General features: G+C 39.3%; 1 protein-coding gene across 1 annotated transcript; it reads left to right on the plus strand.

Moving 5' to 3' along the window:
• Positions 1-473: 473 nt before the first annotated feature.
• LOC123820360 (guanylate-binding protein 1-like) lies at positions 474-13,443 on the plus strand. The gene is made up of 11 exons (XM_045841054.1): positions 474-714; positions 2,901-3,109; positions 4,538-4,665; positions 5,566-5,675; positions 5,934-6,130; positions 8,663-8,905; positions 9,764-10,044; positions 10,818-11,030; positions 11,422-11,524; positions 11,758-11,951; positions 13,033-13,443. The coding sequence occupies exons 2-11, from the start codon at positions 2,920-2,922 to the stop codon at positions 13,144-13,146; spliced, it is 1,773 nt and encodes a 590-aa protein (XP_045697010.1). The 5' UTR covers positions 474-714; positions 2,901-2,919; the 3' UTR covers positions 13,147-13,443.
• Positions 13,444-13,681: the final 238 nt, after the last annotated feature.

Below are 13,681 nucleotides of genomic sequence, written 5' to 3' on the forward strand. Positions count from 1 at the left end.
TTTTTGTATTTTTTGTAAAGTCAATTTGCTAGAAATAAAGTTTCTTCAGGCTCCACACCCTGAAGCTGATCTCCGTGTTTACGGACTGTCTCTCTCCCTGGACAAAACCCTCTGAACCACTGCTCCTCTCCTGGGCAGGGGTGGTAACCTCTGGTCTTCCCCACTTGTCTCTCCCAGCTTGAAAGCTCCATCCTACAAGTGAGCCAAAGTAAGGGTGGCCAGGCCAGCTGAGCTCAGCCTGCTATGCGTGAAATACAGCCTTGCCTTTATGAGTGGGGCTGGGTGGGGAATGGGAGGCCCTAGCCTCTGGTTACACAATCCAGGAATCTAGTGTCGGAGGGGATGGGAAATACTGGTGGCCTGCCCCTCCCAGTGACATAGCTTCCTCTGACTGAAAGACGAGGAAAGAGGAAGCCCCACCTTACCCACCAAAAAGAGTGGAGTTCATTGTCAAAATGAACTAGTTGAGAAATCATGTGAAACCCATGCACCCTCCCATCTGCACAGCTTTCAGGAATCCCTTCTGTTTGCCAAGTTATAGCTTCGCACTTAGTGCTTTCAGTTTCACATTACTCGAAAACCTTTGCTCACAATTCAAGGTCTTTAGGAAATCCAGAAAGCCTCATGACATCAGGAAATTAAAAGTCCAACCATCCAGTGAAAGACAGACAGGTAACAGAAACCACTCCAACCTAAACTGAGGAGAAAAAACAGGTAAGAACTTCTCTTTCTCATTAAAGCAGCTTTCTCGCCACCGCTAAAGGACCTGTGGTCTGAGAAAGGGAGCCCAGGATAAGGTCGGGGCAGGGGTGGGAAGGGATTTACAAAGGTCAGGTTATTTTCTAAAAAACGACCAACATGAAGATAGGCTGCAGCTGAGCCCAACATAGGACATGAGGTTAGGTGAAATCCTGGCGACACCAGATGGCAGCTCATCCCTGAATGTCCCCTCTGTGCTTGTGTGGAATTAGACACCAGCAGACATGAGGCCAAACAGCTTGAAGCGCATTAGGATCGTCTTTCTCTTTGCCAGCGCCATCTGTGTTGGCTGAGGACACAGTTAACTTACCCTTGTCTTTGACGGACCTGCTCAGTTCTGACCTGACTGCAGCTAAGGGCTACAAGTATGTTATTTTCATGAGAAAGAAAGAAGAGTAAATGGCACGCAGTGTCAAACAGCCACCTGACACTGTTAAAGACAGAAAGAAAAAAAAGAAAAGAAAACCCGAAACCCAGAGTGAAAGATGAAGATGCACAAAAACACCATACTTTTTGAATCATACATATGAGGTTTGTTTAAAAGTAGATTTCTCTACTTTTCGTTTCGTCTTAGATGTAACCCAAGTTCTGGGTGTCAGATGGGAGGAAGGATGGGGGCTGGGTGAAAAAAAAAAGGATTAAGAAGTATAAATCAGCAGTTACAAAACAGTTACAGGGATGCAAAGTGCAGCATAGGGAACATAGCCAATAATACCGTAACAGTTTTGAATGCTGCCAGGTGGGTACTCAACCTATTGGGGGGCTCACTTCTTAAGTTATATAAATTTCTAACCACTATGCTGTACATCTGAAACTAATAGAATACTGAATGTCAACTGTAATTGAAAAATAAATTAAAAAAAATAAAAGTAAAATACTTCAAGTTCATTAAATTCAATTTCTTAGTGCCAACTCCCTTTTTACCCCTTACAAGTAGAATTGGGCTGCACTACTTTACTAAAAAGTTTTTTCTTTAAAAAACCTACTGTGGTCATCACTGAAGCCAGCATTTGGTTTGCCTGACCCCTCTGTGCTCTCAAGCAATTTTGTTCTTGCTTTCCGGAAAATCTGCCTCTGAATTCCTGGGCTTGGCTAGAGCTTCACTGGTCACCTACCTGTCCGCAGCTGTCACTCTCCTTCCAGCTCTTCCCTCCCTTTTCTCTCCCCACCCAGCCCCCTCCCACTCCCCCTCCTCTCCTCTTCCTGTTTCTCCTCCTCTCCCACCAAATGGGAAAATGGAAAATAACAGGAAAACCAGAAGTGTATGGCTGAAAGTATATTTTCATTAAACAACCTCCTCTCCAGCTCTCCTGATCTGCTTCCTGATCTTTTAACCTGTATTTCATAGTCTTTAGTTCCCTTACACACACACACACACACACACACACACACACACACGTATATACACAAACATGATTTTTAGCAACACTTTGTTGGAGGCTTATTGTGAAGCTAATGACATTGAACTATCAGGAGCTCTTGCTTACACAAGCCCACACCAAGGCTTTGGGCAAGTCTGTAGTCCCGTGTTTCACATGGTCACACATTTTTATAAAATGTGCAAATGTTAAGTCATGTTGGTTCCACTTCTGGAATAGCAGTGCAAAAAGTTCTATGAGCCCTCATTTCAGATAAAATAAGTGCGAATAATAGAAAAAAACACATTTAAAATCTGTGAAAATTACCCAAAGAATATCCATCAAATGATAAAACCTTTATTCACAAGTCTTCATAATAGAATTAATGAATAAATACATCAATATTGTATTTCTTACTTATAGCCAGGATGCAAAACACATTCTAAACCCTATTCTACTTTACATTTAATATCTAATGTAAAAATTTTAATGAAAATCCAAAAAGAAAGTTTTTCATAGAAAATTAAAGATTTTGGTAACGAAAGTGGTTAAATGTTGATGTTACTGTCATAGCAGTATTTTTTAGTGGGATACTGCGATTACACTTCTGTAACTTTCTAAACAAATACAGATCTTTTCCTCCTCTATCTCACTACTAACACAAAATTTTTGGCCATATTGGAGAATTCTATGACTCTACTGTCTCAATGCAAAATGACCTGCTGAAAGATCTTCATCTACTTAGACTGGAAATGCTAATGCAACCCATCTTCTTGCTTGCAGACAAGGTTGCACCCTGGACATGGCCTCAGAGACCCACATGCCAGCCCCAGTGTGCCTCATTGAGAACACTAATGGGAAACTAGAAGTTAATCCAGAAGCTTTGAAGATCCTGTCTGCCATTACCCAGCCTCTTGTCGTGGTGGCTATTGTGGGCCTCTATCGCACAGGCAAATCCTACCTGATGAACAAGCTGGCTGGGAAGAAAAAAGGTGAGGGGCACCAGCAAAGCTCTTCCAGATCCCTTCTGTCCACACACACTCCCAGCACTGAGTATAGTGTTGCAAGGAGAGAAAGTTGGAGATGGGAGGAATACTGAAAGCTAACTTTCAATCTATAGTTCTGCTCTTATCTGAATCTGAGTCAACTCACTGTCTCTTCTCACTTTGTCTTAATTTCTTTTTTTAAAAGCATAAATTTTTATTCCTTTCCTAGAAGTATATGCTTTAATTTTTTAAAGAAATCACCATATCATTTTCCACAGCAATTATAGCATCTTACACTTCTCCCAGAAATGCACAGAATTCTAATTTCTCCACATTCTCACCAATACCTGTTATTTTGTTTTTTTGATATTGGTCATCCTAATGGGTGTGAAATAGTATGTCATTGTGGTTTTGGTTTGTATCTCCCTAATGGCTAGTGATGTTAATCAACTTTTTATGTGTTCATTGATTATTCATATATTTTCTTTTGAGGAATCTTTATTCCAGTCCTTGGCTCTTTTTTTAATTGTGAAAAATTTTAATTGGGTTGTTTTGTTTTCTGGGGTTGCACTGTAGGATTTCTTTTTGTGTTTAATTTAGTGTTGTTATTGTTCTTTTTTTCTTTTTTTCATTGTTGTTCAAGTATGGTTGTCCACCTCGGCCCCCACCCCACCCATCCCTGCCTCCCACCCTCAAACCTACCCCCTTTGGCTTTGTCCACATGTCCTGTGTACATGCTCCTTGATGGGCCTTCCCCTCTTTTTCCCCATTATTGCTCTCCCCTCTCCCCCTGGTTATTGTCAGTTTGTTCTTTAATTCAATGTTTCTTGTTATATTTTGCTTATTTGTGTATTCTCGATATCAATCCCCTAATGAATTCATGAGTAAAAAACATTTTTCCTTACTCTGTAGGATAACTATTAAACTCTGTTGATCCACAAAAGCTTTAATTTTGAAGTCCAACTTACCTACTTTCTTTTGTTGTCTATGTTTTTGCTATCATATCCAAGAAATCATTGGCAAATCCAATATCATGAAGCTTTTCCCATACTTTTTCTTCTAGGAGTTTTATAGTTTTAGCTCTTACATGCAGCTCCTTGAACTACTTTGGTTAATTTTTATAGAAGGAAAGCTTTCTGTATTTCACCATTGACTGCGATGTTGGCTGAACATTTCTCATGCACGGCCTTTACTATGTTGAGTTAGTTTCCTTCTAGTCCTGGGTTTGTTTGTTTTTTAATCATAAAAAGGTGTTGAATGTTTTCATGTAATGGATATTCAATTTTCCCTATTTCTCTAATTGTAAGTAAGATTCAGATTAATACTGGTTGTGGTTTTGGTTCTCTCTCCTTGAGTATGTTAACTCTTATCTCAGTTTCAAGACACATCTGCTATTAAAACTCCACTCCCTCTCACCTCCTCTCCCCCCGGCAGGCTTCTCTCTGGGCTCCACGGTGCAGTCTCACACCAAGGGAATCTGGATGTGGTGTGTGCCTCATCCTGAGAAGGCAGACCACACCCTCGTTCTGCTTGACACTGAGGGCCTGGGAGATGTAGAGAAGGTAAGTATTGAAGATTCAGTTTGGGGACAAGCCCCTCATATTTGGATATCCTCTACAATATTTAACTTTTATTCAAATAAGAGTGTGCACTGAACCAAACTATGCCTTTTTTATTTCTGTTTATGTTTTATGAGACCAAGTGTTACAATCAGAGGTGAGAAAAATATTCATAAGGAAGAATCCTAGAAGAAGCACATAGTTGTCAATAGATAGTGGTATAGTTATTAACAACAGGCTATCAGCTAAGCCAGTTAACCCAGATGTATACAGGCAGTATAAAAAAATCAATGCCATGAATCTTATATTGCAGAGAGCTTTAGTTAAAGATTTATGTTCAGAAATCCTATACTGTTTAAACTTAAACTGTCATTCACATAGTTGCCTTAACAAATTATTTCACCTCTTTTAACCTCAGCTTTCTCATTTATAAAACAGATATAAATCATCTATATTTACCTCATAATATTGCTTGGAATGTTTGAATATTTAATAAGAATGGAAAGTGTTAGGTACATAATAATTGCTCAATAAAATAACTATACATATTATTGCAATTATATGTCAATATTGCTGTAAAATAGAGAAAATTCAATAAAAATTACACTTAAGGCCTAGAATGCCTACTAACCTTGACTGTTTGTTTCACAATTATCTGCCAATGATCATAGGAGGACCTAGTAAGAATCAGTGTAAACCAAAATCAGTAATCAGAAGTATTCCAAGTCCAAGTCCTATTAACAATCATTTTCATTTGGATTTGGTTTCCTCTTATAGGTCATTAATCTAAAAAAAAACACACAAACAAACACTCATTAAATGAGCATCCTTTAACTACTGCTGATCTGGAAAGTTCCATGAGAATGAAGCATAATCCTGGCCCAAATGTGTTCTGATTTCCAGGGTGACAACCAGAATGACTCCTGGATCTTTGCCCTGGCAATACTGCTGAGCAGCACCTTTGTGTACAACAGCATGGGGACCATCAACCAGCAGGCCATGGACCAGCTGCAGTATCCTTTTTGTGGTCAAGTACCGCATCAAAATCGGAGGGAGACCTGTTAAAAAACAAGCTACGTGAATGTGAATCCTGGTGAATCAAGCACAAAAAGAGAAAATATAAAAAAATAATTCAAGGGCAAAAGAAAGATCCTATTTGCCTACTGAAGAATTGACTCTTGGGTTAGAAACAAAGGTTTTGAATATGTGGGACTAATGTGGGACGAGGGGCACTGTTCTTTTACACCAGTTTTCCTTAGTTTGCTACTCAGCTATGTGACAGAGTTGACAGATCGAATACGGGCAAAATCTTCACCTGATGCAAATGAGGTTGAGGATTCTGCTGACTTCATAAGCTTCTTTCCAGATTTTGTGTGGACACTGAGGGACTTTTCCCTAAACTTGGAAGCAAATGGACAATCCATCACAGCGGACGAGTACCTGGAGAATTCACTCAAACTTAAGAAAGGTGAAGGGGACTTAGAATTGGTTATTGGGAATGACAAGACACTAGAAAGTATCACTTTTTAAAATTTTTTCCACTTAGTTTTCCAATATTTATAGTTTTCTACTTCTCAGCTGGATATTATTAAAAATTAATGCTTGTTTGTTTAATATCTGAATTAGTAGATTTGACATTGAATTGTCTTTTTCCCATTCTAAGAACAAGCTTCGCTTTCTTTCAGCTCTCCCTGTGCTATGATACAATGAATTTTATGTCCCTGCTTAGAGCTTGTGATACTGTAATTAGCCAATGAATATGAAGAAGAGTGGGCATTTATTTAAAGAAAATAGATTAGGCCAAGATGGAGGTATAGATACACTTCACTTCCTTGCACAACCAAAAGAAGGATAAACATCCAATTTAAAAAACAGAAAACAACCAGAACTGCCAGAAAATTGAACTGTATGGAAGTCCAACAACCAAGGAGTTAAAGAAGTATTCATCCAGACTGGTAGGAGGAGCAGAGATGGGCACCCAGAAGAGAGGACGTGCTGCAAAGCAGCAGCTGGTGGACCAGGATATCCCACATACACGTGCAGATAAGCCAGGAGAAACAACTGGGGAGTGAGACAGACCACACAACCCATGGTTCCAGGGTCAGAAACTATAAGCCTCAAAATCTCTGGCTGTAAAAACCTATGGGTGTTCCAATGGTGGGAGAAACTGTTAATCTCACAGGAGAGTCCATTCAAGGGGTCCACAGGATCCTAGAATGTATACAAGCCCACCCACCCAAGAATCAGCACCTGAAAGGGTCCAGTCTGTTTGTGGAAATCCAGGGAAGTGACTGAAAGCAGGGTGAGAGCCAAGCAAGCAACATTGTTCCCTCTCTGACCCTTTCCCCACAGACAGCGCCAAAATGTAGCAAAGAAGGTTGCTTGGCTCTGGTGAATACCTAAGATTCTGCCCCTTACAATGTAACAGGTGCACAGAGACAAAGAAATATGGCTCAAATAAAAGAGTAGATCAAAACTCCAGAAAAACAACAATGAAAGCAATGAAAAGACAACCAACCCTATCAGATGCAGAGTTCAAAACACTGACAATTAGGATGTTCGTAGAAATTATTGAGTATGGCCACAAAATAAAGGAAAAAGTGAAGGCTATAGAAGGTGAAATAAAGCAAAATATGTTGGGAATCAACAGTGAAGGGAAGGAAATTGGACTCAAATCAACAGTTTGGAGCAGAAAGAAGAAATAAACATTCAACCAGAACAGAATGAAGAAACAAGAATTCAGAAAAATGAGGACAGGCTTAGGAACCTCTGGGACCACTTTAAATTGTTTCAACATCTGAAACATAGGGATGCCAGAAGGAGAAGAAGAAGAGCAAGAAATTGAAAACTTTTTTGAAAAATTAATGAAGCAAAACTTCCCCAATCTGGCGAAGGAACTAGACATGCAAGTCCAGTAAGCTCAGAGAGTTCAAAAGAAGTTGGATCCAAGAATAAGCATACCAAGACACATCACAATTAAATTACCCAAGATTAAGGATAAGGAGAGAATCCTAGAAGCAGCAAGAGATAAGGAGACAGTTACCCACAAAGGAGTTCCATCAGACTATCATCTGATTTCTCAAAAGAGACCTTACAGGCAAGAAAGAGCTGGAAAGAAGTATTTGAAGTCATGAAAGGCAAGGACCTACATCCAAGATTACTCTATCCAGCAAATCTATCATTTAAAATGGAAGGGCAGATAAAGTGCTTCCCAAATAAGGTCAAGTTAAAGGAGTTCATCATCACCAAGCCCTATTATATGAAATGTTAAAGGGACTCATCTAAGAAAAAGAATATCAAAACTATGAACAGCAAAATGACAACAAACTCACAACTATCAACAACTGAACCTAAAAACAAAAACAAACTAAGCAAACAACTAGAACAGGAACAGAATCACAGAAATGGAGATCACATGGAGGGTTATCAATGGGGAGGGGGTGGGGAGAGAATGGGGGGGAAAGGTACAAGGAATAAGTAGCATAGATGGTAGGTGGAAAATAGACAGGGGGAGGTTAATAATAGTATGGGAAATGGAGAAGCCAAAGAACTTATATGGATGACTCATGGACATAAACTAAGCAGTGGGGAGGGGATGCTGGAAGGAGGGGGTGCAGGGAGAGGGTGCAGGGCAGAGGAGGATAAAGGGGAGGAATAAAATGGGATGACTGTAATAGCATAATCAGTAAAATATACTAAAAAAGAGAAAATAGATTAAAGCATAACAGTGAACTAGTCCAGTGGTTGGCAAACTATGGCCACAGGCAAATGATGGACAATACAGCCTTCCAGCTGTCTCATAAATAAGTTTTATTGGATTAATGCTATGCCCATTCATTTGTAGATTGTCTATGGCTGCTTTCATGCTCTAATAGCCAAATTAAGTACTTGGAAAACAGACCTTCTGACTTTCAAAGCTTAATATATTTACTGTTTGGTCCTTTATAGAAAAAGTTCCCAAGCCCCTTATTAAGCGAAGTCCTTTTTTGTCTTTTTCCAGTTACCAATCAAAAGGATGAAAATTTTAATCTTCCTCGACTCTGTATCCGGAAGTTCTTCCCAAAGAAGAAATGCTTTATCTTTGACCGGCCCACTCACCGGAAGAAGCTAGGCCAGCTTGAGACCCTACATGATGATGAGCTAGACTCTGACTTCATGCAACAAGCTACAGTCTTCTGCTCCTACATCTTCAACAGTTCCAAAGTTAAAACACTTCCAGGAGACATCAAGGTCAATGGACCTCGTAGGTCCTCTTCCCAGTCTTTACTCTCACTGTTAGGACTAAAGGAAGTTAAAATAACATCTACCTAGTGTCATCTGTGAAAAATGCAAATCTACTACTACTTCTGTGGTACATTCTACATAACACAACATTTCTAATAGATTTTATTAGTCAAATGTCTTGGGTGAGAAAAGATAGGAAAGGACAAAGAAAAAAGCTCTATTGCTTAAAATTGCCCTAGTAAACTGGACCTGTACTATCCTCTAAGGTAGCTACTGGACAACTATGGCTATCTAAATTTAAGTGTAGATTAATTAAAATTAAAGAAAATTAGAAGTTCTGATTACACAGCTATTTTCAAGGGCTCATACCTACAAAGGGCTAGTGCCTCCACTACTGGACAGCACATATAGAACACACCCATCATCACAGAAAGTTCTCTTGGACAGTGTTCTGTTAGAGTAAATAACATGAAAGACTCCTTTTTAATTGTTTCACAAATAACGATTTTACAATTGCTTGCCACGGACCAGGACTGATGATAGAGACATAAATGAGAGAGGTACATTTCCTGTCCTAATGGTGCTTGGTGATAAAGTACATGTACTCAATAAACACAGGTCTATAGTATCCAGAACAGAGGTTCTCACCCTTTGATATGTATTCATATCACACAAGGATCTTGCCAGAGGAGGGTCTAATTCAGTTGATCTGGGGCAGAGGCTGAGAGTAGGCATTTCTAACAAGCTTCCAGGTGACACTGAGGTCACTGATGCTATGAAGCAAACAAGTGGCAAAAGATTATCATCAGATTTACACAGAAGAGACTGATTCCTCACCCCAACTACAGTCAACATTATCATTTGTTCTCTTTTGCAGGACTGGAGAACCTGGTGCTGACCTACATCAATGCCATCAGCAGTGGGGGTCTGCCCTGCATGGAGAACGCGGTCCTGGCCTTGGCCCAGATAGAAAACTCAGCCGCAGTGAAAAAGGCCATTGCCCTCTATGATGAGCAGATGGCCCAGAAGGTGCAGCTGCCCACAGAAACCCTCCAGGAGCTGCTGGACCTGCACAGGGCCAGTGAGAAACAGGCCATTGAAGTCTTCATCAAGAACTCATTCAAGGATGTGGACCATTTATTCCAAAAGGAATTAGCGGTAATTTTTTCTTGTATTTATATGGATTAGGATCTCAGAAAGTGAAATATACTAGAAAATACAGTGGGTATTTGTTATGAGAAGGAATTTTCACTAGACTTTAAAATGATAAGAACCACTATTATTGTTATAAGAACCAATTTTATTATGATTGACTCAAAGTTTTGGAACTTTTTTTCATTCAAAAACTGATATTCTTTTTCTAATTTAATTAAGTGCATATAGGTAACAATCAGAGCCCCTAATCAAATTACATACTTGCTGATATCAGACTGATTTAATGTTATAGCCAAAAGCAAAGGAATATGTAGTCTTAGTTATCTTAAGCAGGCTTATGGTGAGCCACATTTATTCCATATGCAATCATTGGTCCAATTTGAAAAGCAGAAGTTTATTTCTAAAGGTGTATTTGTAGAACTACAGAGCCAAGTGCTGACCTATGTCAATACCATTAGCTGTGGGAATTTGCCCTGCATGCAGGATGAGGTCCTGGCCTTGGCCCAGATCAAGAATGCAGATGCAGTGCAAAAGGCCATGGCCCATGATGATCAGCAGATGCATAGCATAAATGCTAACATAAGGATAGCAATCTCTGCCATAAACTTTACCTCCAGGGAGAAAGGAACTTCACTAGAAACACAAGATCAGGAGGATGTGGTCCTGTGAGTTTCATAGGGGCACAGACTTTATTTTTTGAGAAGCTTCTCCAAAAATTCTGAGATCAAGCTAACATCTTCTCTCCATTATTTCTACTTCCTACTTTCACATTAAAGGCCCAGCTAGAAAAAAAGCAAGAAGACTTTTGTAAACAGAATATGAAAGCATCATCAGATCGTTGCTCAGCTTTACTTAAGGATATCTTCAATCCTCTGGAAGAAGATATAAAACAGGGGATTTATTCTAAACCAGGAGGATATCGTCTTTTTATCCAGAAGATGCAGGAGCTAAAGAAAAAATACCTTCAGGAACCCAGGAAGGGAATACAGGTAACCAACACTTATCTCTCTGTCTGTTGCTCCCCTCAACCCCACACTTCCCTCCCTCCATTCCCCCTCCACCTCCTTTTCTTAGATCTTCTTTCTCCACAGTGGGTTCATTCCCCAGCAAGCTCACCCCATATTGGACCACAGCACTAACAGCTCCAAAATTAGAGCCCTCACTCAAAGAACAGAGACTCTCCATCCATATTTATCAGTCTCTTAAAAAGGAATCTGCTTTGTAGAGTGCAATGCTTGGGCAACCTGGAGTATGTGCATCTTGACCACCAGACACACCAGGGCCAAGGAAAGCAATTCCCAGAGGAAAAGATGGTAGGCAAATAGGAATAGGCGCTTACAGATATTTCCTATTACTAGCTCCATTTTCTCTGGGTCTTAGAGTGAAGAAATTCTTCAGACATACTTGGAGTCCAAGGAGGCTGTGACTGAAACAATTCTACAGACAGACCAGACTCTCACAGAGAAGGAAAAGGAGATTGAAGGTGAGGAGCAAGAGACTAGATAGCCTCGAAAGCTTTTAAAATTTCAAATAATTTGGCTGGGTGAACCTGGGGTCTTTAAACAATAGTGAAATGAGCAAAGATGCCTCTCACTAGCTGAAGTGAGCTCTGACTAGGGCAGATGCAGCCAGGAGCAACAGCAACAGGTAAGTGTGCAGAGAAAAAAAAGCAACGTGGTCACCCATGAGCTTTTTTTCTTCCTTTCCTCCTGACAGAGCAACGTGTGAAAGCTGAATCTGCAGAGGCTGCAAAAAAAATGTTGGAGGAGATGCAGATAAAGAATCAGCAGATGATGGAGCAGAAAGAAAAGAGTTATCAGGAGCATGTGAAACAACTGACTGAGAAGATGGACAAGGAGAGGGCCCAGTTAATGGCAGAACAAGACAGAGTTCTCAGTCTTAAACTTCAGGTATTGAATTGCTTCACCTCGAGGTTTCTCTTCTTGTTTTCTCTCCACTCTCCCTGATCTCTTTGAGTGGCTGTTAGACCATGAAGCCCAGAAGGACCTTTCTTACCCACTTATATTTTTCAATCCCATCTGTCTGCCTGTCCTGGGCCTGCCTATGTCTGGTTATTAAAAATTGTATTTGAATTTATATCACATCTAGTCATTTATCAGTATAGTCTTCAATCAATGGTAGCTATTATCTGCTAGGCATTATAAAAATGTCTTATCTGTATCTTTTTCTTAATATTATATGAAGGAAGAACTCTGTCCCATGACTTAGGAGAAGAAATAGGGGTTCAGAAAGGAGTAAATAACTTTTATAGGGTCACACAGCTTGGTAAGATATTCAAATCCCCTTCACCATTCGAAGGAATCCACAATGACTGTTTTTCTGTCACATGTGGTATGACTTTAATTCTAAGAGAAGCTGTGAGCAGAAAGACTCCTGAACTCTCACACTGGCATCAGTCTGTCACTCCTGACTCTTTCCTCGGCCCTACTCCCAGTCTGTGTGATGAGCGATGTGCAGGAAGCCCATATGGACAGTTTCCGACCTGGATTCCCTTATTTATATTCTGCTACCTTTGCCCCCAGTCTGTGAGGCCTAAATCCAATTCACTGATCTAAAATTCAGACACTCCATTTGATTTTAAGAATTTATGTGTGTATATAAAAGAGTCTCCATGTGTATGTGTGTATAAAAGTGTATAATGCATAGGGAAGATTTGAAAACAAACATATGATTAAGATTGCCCACAAATGTATAGAATTAATGGGATAAAAGACCAAGACTTGTAATTTAAGCTTATCAATATATCAGAAAGTATAAGCCAAAAATCTTTCTATCTTTCTTAGCTAAAGGAGGCTCAGAAAAAGTAATCACGAGGCTAGGATTACTAGAGAAAGAGAAAGTATAATAAAAATTAATGGAGAAAAGTTCAAGAAGAAATTAAATTCTAAAAAAATTCTATGAATGTGGAAAATAGATAGAAGTTAGGGATTTACTTACCACTACACTTTATTCACGATTTGTCCTTTTTAGGAACAAGCCCAGTTACTGAAGGAAGGATTCAAACGGGAGAGTGAAAAACTTCATAAAGAAATACAGAATCTCCAGAATAACATGAAAAGAAGGAAGAGATGTATCTTAAGCTAAAGACTTAAGCAATAGAGCTTTCCTGTTCACTCTTGGCTGAAGGCATAACTCAAGCAGTTTTAGAATTTGGAAAAATGTCACTACACTGGAGAAAAAGTGACCTTCTTTAAGCTGATTAAAAAGAATCTACAAAAAACCCTTCACCTAACATATTTAATGATGAAAAACTGAATGCTTTGCCCTTAACTCAGGAACAAAGCAAGAATATCTAGTCTCTCCAGTCCTGTTAAACATTATACTAAAAGGGTTAATACAATATGGGAGAAAAAGGAATAAAGGCATATAGATCAGACAAAATAAAATAAAGCTGTCTTTATTCGCAGGCATTATGATTATCCATATAGGAAAATATCAAGGAATCTAAAAATGAAAAATAAAACCTCTTGGAACAAATAAGTGAGTTTAACAAGGTTGTAAGACAAAAGACAAGGTTGTAACACACAAAAAAACCAATTTTCAACTGTATTTCTATATAAAAGAAATGACCAATTGGAAACCAAAATTTAAAAAACAATATCACTTACAATGGTTGTTT

The sequence above is a fragment of the Phyllostomus hastatus genome, unplaced genomic scaffold, assembly GCF_019186645.2.
Source record: "Phyllostomus hastatus isolate PE091 unplaced genomic scaffold, TTU_PhHast_1.1 phas_contig_346, whole genome shotgun sequence".
Classification (NCBI taxonomy): Eukaryota; Metazoa; Chordata; class Mammalia; order Chiroptera; family Phyllostomidae; genus Phyllostomus; species Phyllostomus hastatus.